The sequence below is a fragment of the Dermochelys coriacea genome, chromosome 1 (assembly GCF_009764565.3).
Source record: "Dermochelys coriacea isolate rDerCor1 chromosome 1, rDerCor1.pri.v4, whole genome shotgun sequence".
NCBI classification, from domain to species: domain Eukaryota; kingdom Metazoa; phylum Chordata; order Testudines; family Dermochelyidae; genus Dermochelys; species Dermochelys coriacea.
Window position 1 is genome coordinate 315,558,772 of NC_050068.2, and position 15,504 is coordinate 315,574,275.

Consider the following 15,504-nt stretch of genomic DNA (forward strand, 5'->3'; position numbering starts at 1 on the left):
AAAGGTGAAATCCTGGCCCTATGGAAGTCAATGGGAATTTTGCCATTGACTTCAGTGGAACAAGGATTGCACCCCAAGTATATTACAATTAATGCTCTTCCTTCTTCCACTAAAGTTTTGAGCCTATAGCTGCCTTTCTTTGTGCCTGTCTGACATTCTATTGACTTCATGATGGCCCAACAGTCCACCCACATAAAAGCAGTTATAGTATTGGGGCCTAAAGTTGTAATTCTGTCTAAAAATAAAATAAGAGTAATCAAACTTTTTGGCATGAGCTATTCTTTGTAAGACCTTGCTTCTTTATGTGGACAATTCTCTGACCTTCTAGCTGTTTCATTATTTTTTTTCTCTCATGACTTGCTCCTTTATTTCCCCATGGATAAGGATGCATTCCAACCAGAACATTGGGTCCAAGCACTCTGACTTTGGAGTGGTGTGCATTCAGATCCAAATATGAAAACTGACCTAACAAAGGCTTATTCACATGCTTAACTTTGCAAACTGTGAGTAGCCTGATTAAAGTCAAGTGCGTAAATTTAAGCACCTCTGTGACTTTCCAGAGTCAAGACCTTGGATTGGAATTCTGTGTTCCAGGTCTTTTTGTGCTAGAGATGGGAGTTAAACTTATGGGATAGTAATGCCAGGATCATTCTTCTTTACTTTTTTGAAGTAAATTTACTTTCTCCAGTCCTCCAAGACAATACTGCCCTATTTTATGACTATTAAAATAATTGTCAATGACATATTAATGTGCTAATTCTCTTAATATTCCAGGCTATATATTGTCACGTCTGGCAGATTCATAAATATAAGATAAGTTTTTCTGCAGGTCCTAGTTGCTGAGATGTATTTTCTTTATTTTTCTTAATGAAGCATGTATAAAGAAGGAGTTCAGTATCATAGCTATTTTTGAGGTATCGTTAATCTAATTCCCCTCCTCTTTTATTAATGCATTTATTTAGGTACCACTCCTGCAAAATCTTGTGATTAACAAAGTTAATGGGACTACTCATCTGCTTAAAGTTAAGCATGTGCATAAGGGTTTGAAGGATCAGTGCTTTAATCTCTAGCAATTGTTATACCCTATGAAAATAAGGACATATATTATGTGACGGGGCAAGGCCAGATGGCTATGGAAGAGTAGTGGGAGATAAATATATTAGCTCCAGCCTAAATAAATCCCTGGTACCAGAATAAGTGAAATGGCAGCTGCTCCAGGTCAATTAAGACACCTGGGGCCAATTAAGAACTTTCCAGAAGACAGGGAGAAGGCTAAGTTGATTGGGACACCTGAAGCCGATCAGAGCCTGGTTGAAACTAGTTAAAAGCCTCCCAGTCAGTCAGGTGGGTGTGCATGTCAGGAGCTGTGGGAGGAAGTTGTGCTGTTGGAGAGGCTGAGTAGTACACACCATATCAGGTACAAGGAAGGAGGCCCTGAGGTAAGGGTGAAGTGGAGCTTGAGGAAGTGAGGGCTGCTGTGGGGGAAGTAGCCCAAGAAATTGTACATGTCATGTTTCTAAAAGGTCAGCTACTGTAGCTGATACTATTAGGATCCCTGGGCTGGAGCCCGGAATAGAGGGTGGGCCCGGGCTCCCCCCCCACCTTTGCCCCTGATTAATCACTGAGACTGGGAGACAACAGAGACTGCAAAGAAGGATAACTTCTCCTCACCTCCCTTGCTGGCTTATGATGAAAATGGCTCAGTAGACTGTGACCCTTGTCTCTAGAGAAAGAAGGGTTACGTGGAGGGTCACAGTGAGCCTCTGAGGCTAGTGAAATCCACCAGGAAACATGGGACCCACGGAGGCAAGGCAGAGCTTTGTCACAATATGTACGACCTTATTTTGACATTCAGAAAAATCTCTGTATCTTGGACATAGAAGGAAACCCTATGAATGCACTGCAAGTTTTGTAGTTTAGTTTATGTTTTGTTAAGATGTTGGAGGATCAGCCTTTTAAAACATATTTAAAAATTAATTCCAGAAAATATTCGTGGTCTGGAAATCTGTTCTCTGTCAGTGGACACGCAGCAGTCTCAGTGTGTGAATGTGAGATTTTCTAGAAAAACAAGCAACAAGCTTGGTGGAAGGAAGGTAGGCTCCCTCTTTTTGATTTGCTTAGCATAAAAATATTGTGAGCCTTTGGAGGAAAAAAACCAAGAATACATTTAATGCTCCTCTTTTCTTCATCCCACCACTGACTTTGCCAAACTGTGTCCGTGATGATTATACTTCTATTAGGTTACCTGAAAACCTGCTGATAGGAGAATATAACTCAAATTGCATCACTTCTTTATGACATATAGACTCTGTAGCAGGGTGGTCACTCCACTCCTGCCCGGAGGGTTTAAAAGCAGCCCTGAGGGAGGACTGTGGCTGGGGAAGGCTGAATGGAGAAGTGGCTCAGCTGTGGCCCTGCCCCAATCAGGGCCCAGCTGGCCCTTAGAAGAGGGCAGTGGGCCAGGAGCAGACTGTCTCTCTCTGTCTCTAGAGGGAGAAGGGCCTGGCTGCTGGGAAGCTGAACAGAGTACCTGAGGGGAGCAGGGCTAGGGAATAGGGCTGGGGAGCTCCCAGAAAAAGCCCAGAAAAGCCCCAGAAAAGCAGCCTTGTCAAAGGCCAGAAAGGTGCCAGGGTGCAGCCCAGGGTAGGCAGAGGCAGCCAGTCCAAACTCCCCTTGCCTGGGGTGATTGGCTTATACAGACTGAAGTTGGCCCCAGTGAAAGGGGCCTAGATGGTGACTGGCAGTAGCCACTGAGGTGAGGTGGGTGGGTGGGTGGGGAGACCCAGAGAGCGGGTGTACTTACCGGGGGCAGGGCCCAAGGATAAGGGGCACGGGGTCCAGGAGGGACACAGGGGGGCCAGAGGCAGCGAGTCACCAGCCTGCAGAAGGTGCTTCAGGTCAAAAGAGCGAATTCCCAGGATGACCGAGAGGAGGCGCCACAGGGGTGAGTCTCACCCCATTACAGACTCCCTTCTTTACCACCTTTTAATACTTGCTTCATTTATCATTTTGCAAGAGGTAGTGGGTTTTACAGAGCCTAGTTTTCAAATCAGCCTCAACATGACCTTTCATTTTGTGCCTATGTGTGCTGTTTTGAACCTGCAATTGCTTATGGACCATGTCATTTAGACAGCTAAGTATGTGTGTATTCATTACTTACCTTAGGTGGTCAGGTGGTGGTAATTTTAACTGCAAAATATATTGCAGGGCCAGACTAAATCCAGAATTAGTATCTTTGAAAAATCTGACCTAGTATGTGGAAAACAAGATTTTTTTTTTATTTTAATGACTGGTAGATTATAGCTTTTTATTAATATCACAAGCATGTTGTTTTTTGTGCTTGTGTATATATTATGAAAGGACCATATTGCCTCATGATAGGTGAAATGAAGTCTTTTTGATCAGGCTAGTGTTTTGCCTGTATCACTGTAATATTATCCTGTGATCAAACGTACCCTAGTGCAGCATTCAGTTGGCCGTGAACTGCCTGTAACATTGAAATTGAGGTAAATTTCATGTGCACTTTCCAGCAGCTTGTCTTGGCTTACATCCAGTAAACAGAACTGGTGACCTCAGTTGATCCTTATTTCCCTCAATTCCATGCCACAGACTGAAAATGAATAATTCCTGGATGAAATTAATGTAAATATTGTAAATTTTTACCTCTAATACACATGTCAGAGACTCTGAAATCTGAGAAACAACTGATGACCTTTTAGAGACCTCTGATGGAAAGGTCAGATTTCACACTGGAATTTGTTCTGCCAGCAATGACTTGTACCAGATCTATATATCCAATGTCAAAATCTAGCTGAGTTTGGATCAGAAATTCAGAAACTCTTGGAAATCCCTTCTGAAAATGTCTGTTTATTTTTTTTTTTTTTTTACATTCTTCTCAATCATATGATCTCTAAGAACATATAGTGGTGTTGTAAACAGAAGCCAGTTTGAGCAAAAGTGATTCATTGCTTAGACCTGTGATGATATGTACCTTGTGTTCTGGAAGTTATGGAAAAACTTGATTTTAAATACATGTTTTAAACAGGTGCATGTGCAGTTTAATTGCTTTGAAGTCAATGTAGCACAGCACATCTATGTGACCATGAAAACAATACCAAATTACTGTGACGTCAAGTTGAGTCAGCAGTACTATGTTGAAGGTAGGAAATGATCTTTAAAGTGATGTTTCAGAAAAATAACAATGATTAAGGCCAGACCTTCTGCTGGTATAAGTCAGCCTAGTCTCATTTGAGTCAGTGTCCCTGGGATGATTTACAACAGCTGAGGAGCCGTTCGGCCGTATATTTTAATGATTTTGTTAGGTGTACGCAAAATGGAGTCTCAAGGTTCACACACAAGTGTGTTTGCGAAACTGCAACCACAAATGTATCTGCAAGAAATGCAATTGTGCTAGTTAAATTGTCTTTGAATGTGCAAGTATCGGGGGGTAGCCGTGTTAGTTTGTATCCACAACAGATGCTGAAGAAGTGGAATTTTATCCATGAAAGCTTATGCCCAAGTAAATCTGTTAGTCTTTAGGGTGCCACCGAACTCCTTGTTTTTTTTTTTTTGTTTTTTTTTTTTTGAATTTGCAGTTACCCTATTTCAGGTTCAGTCCTGAGGGGGCTGTTACATAACTGCTCTGCACCTTGACCTGGGACTCTGGTACCTTTTGAAAGTTTGGCTCAAAAAGTAATTTTTTACTTTAGATGTAAATAGTTTCGAACAAATATATTCAAAGATTAGAATAAGCCCTTTTGTATGTAGAAATTCAGAAGAAATGCACAGGGCTTTCTAGGGAAGCTTTTTGTTTTCAATTAATGTTCTGATCTACTACCCGTTTCTTTGTATATGGGTTGATAACAGTTCCAAACTATTTAAAGCACAGTGCATGCCACTTGTCTATAAAACTGGTCAAATGACATTTCACAGATTTTTATTGTATCCTTTTACGTGTTGCCATAAATTAGGGCTGTTGATTAATTGCAGTTAACTCATGCGATTGACTAAAAAAAATTAATTGCAATTTAAAAAAAACTAATCTCAATTAATCACAGTTTTAATTGCACTCTTAAACAATAGACTACCAATTTAAATTTATTAACTATTTTTGGAAGTTTTTCTACATTGTCAAATATATTGATTTAAATTACAACACAGAAAGTGTACAGTGCTCGCTTATATTTTCATTTCAAATATTTGCACTGTAAAAATGATAAACAAAAGAAATAGTATTTTTCATGCCACCTCATACAAGTACCATAATGCAATCTCTTTATTGTGAAAGTGCAATTTACAACTGTAGATTTTTTTTTTGTTACATAACTGCACTCAAAAACAAAACAATACAAAACTTTAGAGCCTACAAGTCGTGTTATTCTTCCAATTGCTAAGACAAACAAGTTTGTTTACATTGACACGGCAGATAATTCTGCCGGCTTCTTATTTACAATGTCACCTGAAAGTGAGAACAGGCCTTCACATGGCACTTTTGTAGCCGGCAGTGCAAGGTATTTACGTGCCAGATATGCTAAACATTCGTATACCTCTTCAAGCTTTGGCTACCATTCCAGGGGACATGCTTCCATGCTGATGACGCTCATTAAAAAAATAATGTGTTAATTAAATTTTGACTAAACTCCTTGGGGGAGAATAGTATGTCTCCTGCTCTGTGTTTTACCTGCATTCTGCCATGTATTTCATATTAGAGCAGTCTCAGATGATGACCCAGCACATGCTGATCTTTTTAAGAACACTTTCACTGCAGATTTGATAAAATGCAAAGAAGGTATCAATGTGAGATTTCTAAAGATAGTTACAGCACTTGATCCAAGGTTTAAGAATCTGAAATGCCTTCCGAAATCTGAGAGGGACTAGGTGTGGCGCATGCTATCAGAAGTCTTTAAAGAGCAACATTCTCATGTGGAAACTATAGAACCCGAACCATCAAAAAAGAAAATCAACCTTTTGCTGGTGGCATCTGACTCAGATGATGAAAGTGAACATGCGTCGGTCTGCACTGCTTTGCATTGTTATCAAGCAGAACCCGTCATCAGCATGGATGCATGTCCTCTGGAATGACGAAGGGACATCTGAATCTTTAGTCAGGGCTGGCCCACAACATTTTGGCACCTGAGGCGGGGAGCTCAAATGATGCCCCCATGACCCCTTGCTTGGGCCAAAACTTTGAAAGGTCTCAATTCTGCCTTCTTCCTGTTCTACTCCTCTCATGGTACTGCTCTGCTACCTACCCCAATAAAGGAGAATTAACAACTTAAAATGCCTTGTTCAAAACTTTTAAGTAACACTTAACTTTCAAATGCCTAAACAGCAAATGTAACTTTTCTTGTCTGCACAGTAAACACTGGCATTTTTATCTGTTTGAATAATCAAAGTGGTGCTCTCTGTGCCTTCTTGGTTGCAAAGATATGAACTGCTTCCTGAAGGTCCACAGTCTGGGCTAGCTCATGCCTAATGAGATGGTTACAAGGCCAACCAGCCTCTCCTGTGTCATTGTGGAGCGTAGATGTGTTTTTTTTATTAACTTCAGCTTGGAGAAGCTGCGTTCTACACTGGCAACTGTTACAGGAAGTATTAGAAATATGCACAGAGCAACAAAAACATTTGGAAAGAGGGTGATCATCTTATTTGTGCACATATACTCCAGAACTGCCTTTGGAGTTGATTCTGCCGAAATGTATCTCGAAAGGGCTTTCAGTTCATCACCTAAATCACTCGGATCAATATCATGCATGTCATCATGTGTCAACACTGTCTCTAGTGCCCTGCATTGCTGGTGTAGGTCTTCAGGTATACTGAGGAGTTTTGGAATATCATACAACATCCCAAATATACTGCTGTGTTCCTCGAGCTGCATGAAACGTTCTTCAACTGACTGTATTGCACAATCTAGCACCTGGTTAAAGAATTCAACTTTGAATTGTTGTTTGGGGTCTCTTATGGGATTATCCTGTGCCTCGTAATCAAAATGTCTTCTTCTTTGGTGCCTCTTGTATTCTTGAATAGGTGGGAAAATAGCTTCTGTGCACTCTTCCGAATGTTTTGAAATCCCTCATCTGACCGGTAAGACTGTAGGTATGACTTTGCTTTGTCCAGTTGTTCCATTGCTCCAGATATATCAGGCTCAACACCTTGGAGTCTCTAGCTTACAACACTTATTTCAAACAGTATGTCATGACACAACACTAAGCCACACAGAAATTTGAAGTTATGTATGTTTCTGGTGGTTCCATTTCCCTCTGCCACTGTTCTCCCATGAACAGTTCCTGTTATAGCATTATTCTCCCTAATAGCAACTATGGCATCATCTATCTTCCCAATTTGGTGTGTATTAGGCTTTGTCGCCTCCACTCAACTTTCCCATCGTGTGGCACTCAGTGGTTTCAGTGTCAGAGAGGATGTTCCCAGACGTTGCTTCAAAATTTGCCATCGATGAGTTGATGCAGAGAAGAATACATAGATGCTTTGAATTACATTAAAAAATTCAGCAGCCTCACTAGAAGCTGATGCTGCATCACTGACCTCCAAGTTAAATGAAGGAGAACTGCATGGGACAAAAAAAGTCAAGGGTTTAACTCTCAGATCCGTGTCTGCACTTCTCTGTTCTTTCCTCTCATGTTGGCACCATTATCGTAGCCCTGACCCCTCATGTTAGCCATCACAATTCCAATATCTTCCAGCTTTTTAAGAAGCACATTTGTCATACCAGCTCCTGTAGTATCATCAATGTCAATAAATTCTAGAAAATGCTCTGACAGTCACCATTGCAGGGACATTTTCACTAAGTTCTGTTACAAAATGCACCATTAAAATAATTTGTTCCGTATGGTTGATGTCAGGTGTGCAGTCCAGAATAACAGAGTAATATCTTGCTGACTTCAGATCTGCCACAATCTTCAGTTTGACTTTTGTTGCCAGTAACTGTATGATCTCATTTTGAATTGTTTTTTCCAAAGTAGTGGTGTGTGTACATTTCTTGGGTGGTGACTCTTCTTAGATGCTCCTGGAGTACAGCATCAAACTCAGCCATCAGATCCACAATTTTAAGGAAGTTTCCATTGTTTGGCACATACAGCTGATCTGAAGTGCCATGCAGTGGTAGGCATTGGGTAGCAAGCATTCTCACAATGACAATGAGCCTTTTCAAAACTTTTTGCCAGCAAAGAGACTCTGATGCAATCTTCTCTTGATGCTGATCATCTATGGTGGCCTTTAACCTTAGTCTCATCTCAAGCTCTTTCCACTTATGGAATGCTCTCTGGTGATTTTGCTGCCTTCTCATGGCATGCCAGATTTCTAGCCAGATTTTTTCCAGTCCTCTGTTCCTGTAGAACCCAATGTGGCTGGAACGTTAGACTGGAAGAGTTTGCAACAAAAACAGTATGCAGCATTCTGGGTTTTTTGAGTACATAAGCCACGGCCTCTCCACTTTGTCACTATTGGGGATTTCACGCCAGTTAATGTGTTGGATGGAAACTTTTATTATATTGTCTTTGGGGAACATGAAGTTTTTCACTTGCTGTGGCCCATTCTGTACAAGGAAGTCCCTCAGGTTACTGCTCAAGTGGGTCCACAATCCTGGATCATCTAGACTTAAGGAACTAAATGCAGCAGCAGCTGTTCCTTGCACCTCCACCACACTCTCTTCTCTGATCTACACTTTTCTTCAGGAATGTACATGGTTACATCCATCTGAGATGGCGATATGGATGCTGCAGTAGCTGCCAGGTCACCTGCACTCTGACTAACTGGAAGATCAGGCATCTCCTCACCACTCACATCCTCACTGGGCCTGGATGGCTCACCGTGAACATTTGTGTCTGTCTCTCAGGAGAGCTCCTTCCTGCTTAGATAGAAAAGTTTCCTTTGCTTTTTCTTTTTCTGAATGCTGCCCCAGAGGGGTGTTTTCTTCTTTCACTCATGACAGCTGTTCTGTGCCAGCTAGAGTGGCTCTCAACACTCAGTGGAAGGGGACAAATAAGCAGGCTGGTAGCAGGGCCTGAGTGAGGGAAGATATCAGCATCTTAAAGGCCTAACTAGCTCCTACTACTTCAGCTGACTGCCTGTTCCCCTCAAGTGGGTTCAGGGAAGCAGCAGGAAACAGGAATTCCCTGAGAAGCTGGTGTTAATCAGTCCAGGCTCCTGGGGGTGCTAGAGAGGTACATTAGAGGTACATCCTTCTCCTCTCTCTCCTTGCAGCTGCTGCTGCTTTGTTATTCACTCTCTCCTTTTCACCTGCCTGCCTGTTATGTCTCTCGTGCTCTCCTTCCTCCAGCACAGCCCTCCACCATCTCTGTGCATCTAGAGTAGAGAGAATACATATGCACCAGCAGCAGACACAATTTTCTACACTCTGGGTCCCAGTGGCGCCCCCCTGCCCCCACAGTCTGGCACCTGAGGCGGCTGCCTCAGTTTGCCTCATGGTAAGGCCAGCCCTGTCTTTAGCACATCTGGCACATAAATATCTTGCAACGCCTGCTACAACAGTGCCATGAAAACATCTGTTCTCACTTTCAAGTGACTTTGTAAACAAGAAGTGGTCAGCATTATCTCCTGCAAATGTAAACACTTGTTTGTCTGAGCGACTGACTGGACAAGACGTAGGACTGAGTGGACTTGTAGGCTCTAAAGTTTTACTTTTGTTTTTGAATGCAGTTATGTTTTGTACATAATCCTACATTTGTAAGTTCAACTTTCACAATAGAGATTGTTCTACTGTATGTGCATGAGATGAATTGAAAAATAGTATGTCTTGTTTCTTACAGCACAAATATTTGTAATCAAAAATATAAAGTAAGCATTGTACACTTTGTATTCTGTGTAATTGAAATAAATATATTTTAAAATGTAGAAAACATCCAAAAATTTAAATAAATGGTATTCTGTTATGAGCTATCAGCGCAATTAATCGTGCAATTAATCACATTTTTTAATTGCTTGACAGCCCTACCATAAATATAAAATCTTGATGTTTAGCAAACATTTCAATTTCATGTTACATTACCTCACTTTTTATTGCATGAGAAATATAGTGTTTAACATCAAATTGGGCTTTCTAAAAACCTGCTTTTCATTTATACCACATTACATGGAAGAAGGAACAAAGATATACACTGGAAAATTGCTCCTGGCATTGTATGGGGAAAAAGAAAACAAAAGCCTACTCCAGTATTGATTTAGCCAAAAAAATTAAGTCTAGGAAGCAACCTTGGAGATGTATGTGTTAGTTAAGTGCATGTTTAAATCAATCCTTAACATGTCAGAAATTAGTCTTGTCTGCCAGGGTCTAAATCAGGGGTGGCCAACCTCAGCCTAAGAAGAAGCCAGAATTTACTAATGTACATAGCTGAAAAGTCACAGTAATACATCAGCATCCCTCCCCCGCCAGCAGCTCCCACCCACTGGCAGCCCCGCTGATCTGTGCCTCCCTGTCCATCCCCGTCCCTCCTGATCAGTTCTTTTGTGGCATGCAGGAAGCTCGGGGGGATGGGGGTGGGATGGGGAGGAGCAAGGGCATGGTAGGCTCAGGGGAGGGGGCAGGAAGGGGTGGAGTGGGGGCAGGTCCTGTGGCAGAGCCGGGGTTGAGCAGTGAGCACACTGGAAAGTTGGCGCCTGTAGCTCCAGTCCTGGAGTCGGTGCCTATAAAAGGAGCCGCATATTAAGGAAATCAGCATGAAAAATGTTCACAAACATTTGTATAAGATAAATTATGTTGGGAAACTAGAGAGGAATGACTTAAATTAATTGCAGGTAACAATGGATAAAGAAACGTGGTGTAACAGCCCAGACTGAAAATTTGTTTAAGGTTCTCATGAACATTTGGAGAGAGAGAGAGAGAGAGAGAGAGAGCTCAAACTGGCGAGAACTTCCTTAATACTAGTGTGAAGTGATCAGTGCATGAGAAGGAAGGAAGCACTTTCTATGTGCCGTTATCTTCTACAACTTTTTGTACTGGACATACATGTTCTGCCTTCAAAAACAAACCAACAAACAGAACAGGGGGATGATCCTCAAGTGCATTAGAGCAATTTCCTTTTAGGAGGTGCTCAGGACTATGGTGATGAAAGCCATATAAATACCCAGATATACTTCTTGTAGGTTTATAGTTATCTCAACACTGCTGAAAACTCTTGTTCTATGTTTTGCAGATTGCAGGAACAATGATGTGGAAAAACATATTCCAGTCTGTTTTGGTGAGCTGAGCATCACTGGACGTAAAACTCATGCATCACATTGTCATTGTGCTTGTACAGTTGCATACAGTCAAGCAATCAAGATGGATAAATATTTTACAGCTGTCAAATATTCCAATGGACCATTCCTATATCTGTATATCGATAATATTTTCTGCATTTCCAACTGTTATCAACAAAAATTATACAACTGGTAGAGCATGGGGTATTCTGCCAAATTTAAGGATTTGGGCACATTGACTTGGAAACTGTGGATAAAGTGGGGTTAACACTTTGTTTAATATTAAATCTTAAACACACAGGTTTGGCCTCCAGATATACACTCGGGGACCTCTGCTGCAGACTTTAACCAGCATGGGAGTATTCCTACTGACATCAGTTAAATTTATAGTGACTATTGCTGGAGTTTACAGACTACAGGAAAGGTCCCTTTCTACTTAAAAGGATATGGCCAATTTAAAATATGCTGAATATTTTTCTACCTATTATTCTTACAAGTAACACTTAGGATGGTTATAACTGGAAGAGATTAGGAGAAAACCCAGCATTTTCTGTGATTTTGCAGTTTGAACATTTGACAGAACTTTGTATTCAGCTAGGTTCACAATTGCCTTTATATTGTCAATCAGTCAGTTTCTCCTGTTGTTGGTGTGGGTCTTTCACACAGCAACAGGGGAAAGAAACACATTTTAAAAAATGAGCACCCGCAACTCCCTGTAAAGTCTTATGGTAGATCCACACGACAAGGGATCTCTTGCATATTTATCTACTACAGTTAGAATACTAAATTGTTCTATACTTTCAGCATGGTTAATGCATGTTTATAAAATAACTATTTCCCACATGGCATAACCCTGTGTCAAGTGCTATATGATCATGTAAACAAAGAACTTACCATATAATGCCATTACCAACAAAAAAGGGGGCAAGAGTTTAGCATACGCTCACTCCTTAAAGGGCAATGGAAAGTTAATCGTGAGCACAGTGAATAACGTTTAATGAAAATCACATGTGTCAACAATACCCATTTGCTTCAAATTGTAATTTTAAAGAGAGAGAGCTTAAAGGGGCAGTGTCAAGGCTGATAGGCTTAAAAAACAACCCTATTGAGGATAGACCTGTTTTTAAATTTTTATCCTTGACGTGAGTCTATTCATTTCCACTTCCATAGCCCTCCACCACCACCAAAATGTTTTATGTTCCCCTCAGAGACATGCAGTATTTTCACTAGGTGGTCAGCTTCTTGTAGAATATGTAGTGGACAGTGTAGAGTTTATCAATACCATTCTTCAAATGAATGAATGGACACAAATGACTGGAAGACCAAAACTCCAACTTTACGCTGAACAATGTAACACAATGAATAATTAAAAGCAGCAGGCAGGATATCCTTGTTAAATTCTAATATACCTGGTTCCTGATGCAACCAACAAAGTCCCTATGCCCCAACCATAGCTAAGCAAAATTTGGAATGTCTGTCCAGCCAGAAAACCTGACATTTCAACATTTGGTTTTGTCCTTGTGAAAAAATAAATTTTTTTTGCAGAACAGAAATTCTGAAAAACTGATCTGCAAGTATCAAAACTGTTCATTTTGACATTTTTGATCAAAAGAAAACATCATTTACATTCCCAAAATTGATATGTTTTGTGTGTGTTTATTGAATTGAAGAAGCACATAGTGGCACATTGCCTCATGGCAGTTGTTTGGGAGCCTGATGCCTCATTCTTTCCTATGGGCAAGGCTCCCTGGCTATCCCTCCCATGATGCACCTAGAGTTCTGTGACTCCTCTGATGTACCAGGCAGCTCATTCAGAGAGAAATATGCATTGCATTATGGGAGATGAATTCTTCTGGGGAGCCCAGCCCATAAGAGAGATGGCGATCTGAAATATAACTCTCATAAGGCAATGTGCTGATACAAAAATGTAGTTCAATGTTTTGTTGAACTGATTTGAAACTAAATGTTTCAGATCAGTTCAACAAAACAAAATATTCTGATTTGGGTCCAACTGACCCAAATCAAAATATTTCATTTACATTTTCCTGACAATTTTTTGTAGTAATTTTCTCATGGGAAAATTTGGATTTTTGTGAAAACTGCATTTTTTTCTGTTGCCTAATTTTTCAGTTCTAGTGCCAACTACAGGCTGCAAAGATTCTACAGAAGAATTACAGGTTTCAGAGTAGCAGCCGTGTTAGTCTGTATTCGCAAAAAGAAAAGGAGTACTTGTGGCACCTTAGAGACTAACAAATTTATTAGAGCATAAGCTTAAGTGAGCTGTAGCTCACGAAAGCTTATGCTCTAATAAATTTGTTAGTCTCTAAGGTGCCACAAGTACTCCTTTTCTTTTTACAGAAGAATTGAAGCCCTATTTCAGTTGATAGACTGTACTGTCATCTAAGAAACCAAACACATTCTAGTGCCAGAACTGAGCCATTGTGCAAAATCATCATCCCTCAAGCCATGTAGCAGATTGATGCTGCTACAACAAATATTTCTTTTCTCAATGATGTGTGCAGCTTTGACAAAGACCACAAGGAGTATACATAGGAGTTATTCAAAGACATTTTTAGACTGAGTATCAGGAAAAAGTTACTTGTGCCGCCACTCTGCTCATTATGCTCCCACTCATATGCTAATATTTGCAAATATATATTTAAAAAACCAGACTTCTGTGCATCTTGGACCATAGTTGCAAAGGCAGGGAAGATTCCTAGTTAGACCACCATAGAGGACCCCACAGCTAGATTGAAATTAACTTACCCAACAGCCAGCTATCCTGGCCTGTGGAGGCTTGGCAATAAAAGATTTTGTTCAGAAAGTCGAACATGCTTTTGGTCTAAGAGAAAGCTGCACATCTTTTTTAAATTTAATATTTTCTAGCCACATAATCAGTTTTGGGAGAGACAGGCAAGGGGAATAACACATGATTAGATTCTTCAAGTTCTAGAATTTACAGGTGTAAATGCTGTTAAGGTACAGTAACAGCTATCTTGGCCGGATAACTGTTAGTTTATTTTTTTTTTAACTAACACTGGATGGCTCTGAACTTCAATCTCATGAAAATCATTAAGTAGCATAAAAGAAGAGGATATTTGTGTGGACTTAAATATACATTGAATGAAATCAAATGTATCAATATGAGGGGAATAAATACACAAAAATCAGTGATTGAAAACTAGGAACCTATGTATAATAATTTAATGTATTTGTTTTGTTCTTATCTCAGCTGGGAAGTTGGATTATAATGTGGACAGGGTGAGGAAAACGATATCTGTGAATGTATCAGACTTTCTTCAAGACCAAGACTATTATGTTCGTTTATGTCACAAATGGTTTACCTGTGAAGACGTGGGGTCATTTGCTTTGGTGAGTAAGAATTTATTACAGGCTGGGAGTATTTTCTCATTTGAATTTAGTGGGACTACTCACATGAGTAATGTTGCTCATATGTATGTGTTTGTACGATCTGGCCTAATATTTTTATATGTAGTTTCATTGAAAGCCAGCTACTGCATAGAAGATGGTGAGTCCAGTAATTCTATTTAATTTCAGATAAAAGGGAAGGAGTCTTTGAAGTCAACTTCCTTGCAATATTCCCAGTTACTGCCTTGTCTCTGCATTGAGGTAAAATATTTTGATAATCTTCAACATCTGTCTCAGCCTTAAATAAAGGAGATCACCAAAAGTGCAATATTCCTGCCAATCTCTTTTCAGAAAATTCTGTAGTATGAATGGCCAGATTCTGAGCCATGCTTAGCAAATCAATGGAGTTGTGGGTGCTTAGCAACCGCGGCTATTGGATTCTGTGTCTCTGAGCCTGCAGACACTTATACTCATAGATTCCAAGGCCAGAAAGGACCACTGAGATCATCTCATCTGACCTCCTGTATAACACAGGCCATAAAACTTTCTACAAATAACTCCTATAGCAGATCTTTTAGAAGAAACATCCAATCTTGATTTAATAACTGTAAGTGCTGAAGAATTCATCACTACCCTTGTAAATTGGCCAGTGGTTAATTATCCTCATGTTAAAAATGTATGCCTTATTTCCAGTCTGCAATTGTATAGTTTCAGCTTGCGCACATGCTTAAATAATGAAGCCAGTGGAACTACTCACATGCATATGTGTTTGCAGGATCAGGATATAAGTGTTCAATTGGTTACCAGTAAAAAGATCTAGGGTCTGTCCTAAACTCATTGAAATCAATGACAAAACACTCATTGACTTAAACATGAGTAGACTTGGGACCCAAAATTTATAAATCAACAGTGTTACATATT

General features: G+C 40.2%; 1 protein-coding gene across 5 annotated transcripts in view; it reads left to right on the forward strand.

Moving 5' to 3' along the window:
- Positions 1-15,504, forward strand: part of IL17REL (interleukin 17 receptor E like) — a 78,801-nt gene that overhangs the window by 40,254 nt on the left and 23,043 nt on the right. For all 5 annotated transcript variants that reach the window (XM_043496151.1, XM_043496154.1, XM_043496161.1 and 2 more), the window contains exons 4-8: positions 1,984-2,093; positions 4,046-4,160; positions 11,169-11,213; positions 14,447-14,586; positions 14,773-14,844. In XM_043496151.1, the coding sequence (XP_043352086.1) occupies positions 1,984-2,093; positions 4,046-4,160; positions 11,169-11,213; positions 14,447-14,586; positions 14,773-14,844 (482 nt within the window). The remainder of the gene's footprint in view (positions 1-1,983; positions 2,094-4,045; positions 4,161-11,168; positions 11,214-14,446; positions 14,587-14,772; positions 14,845-15,504) is intronic.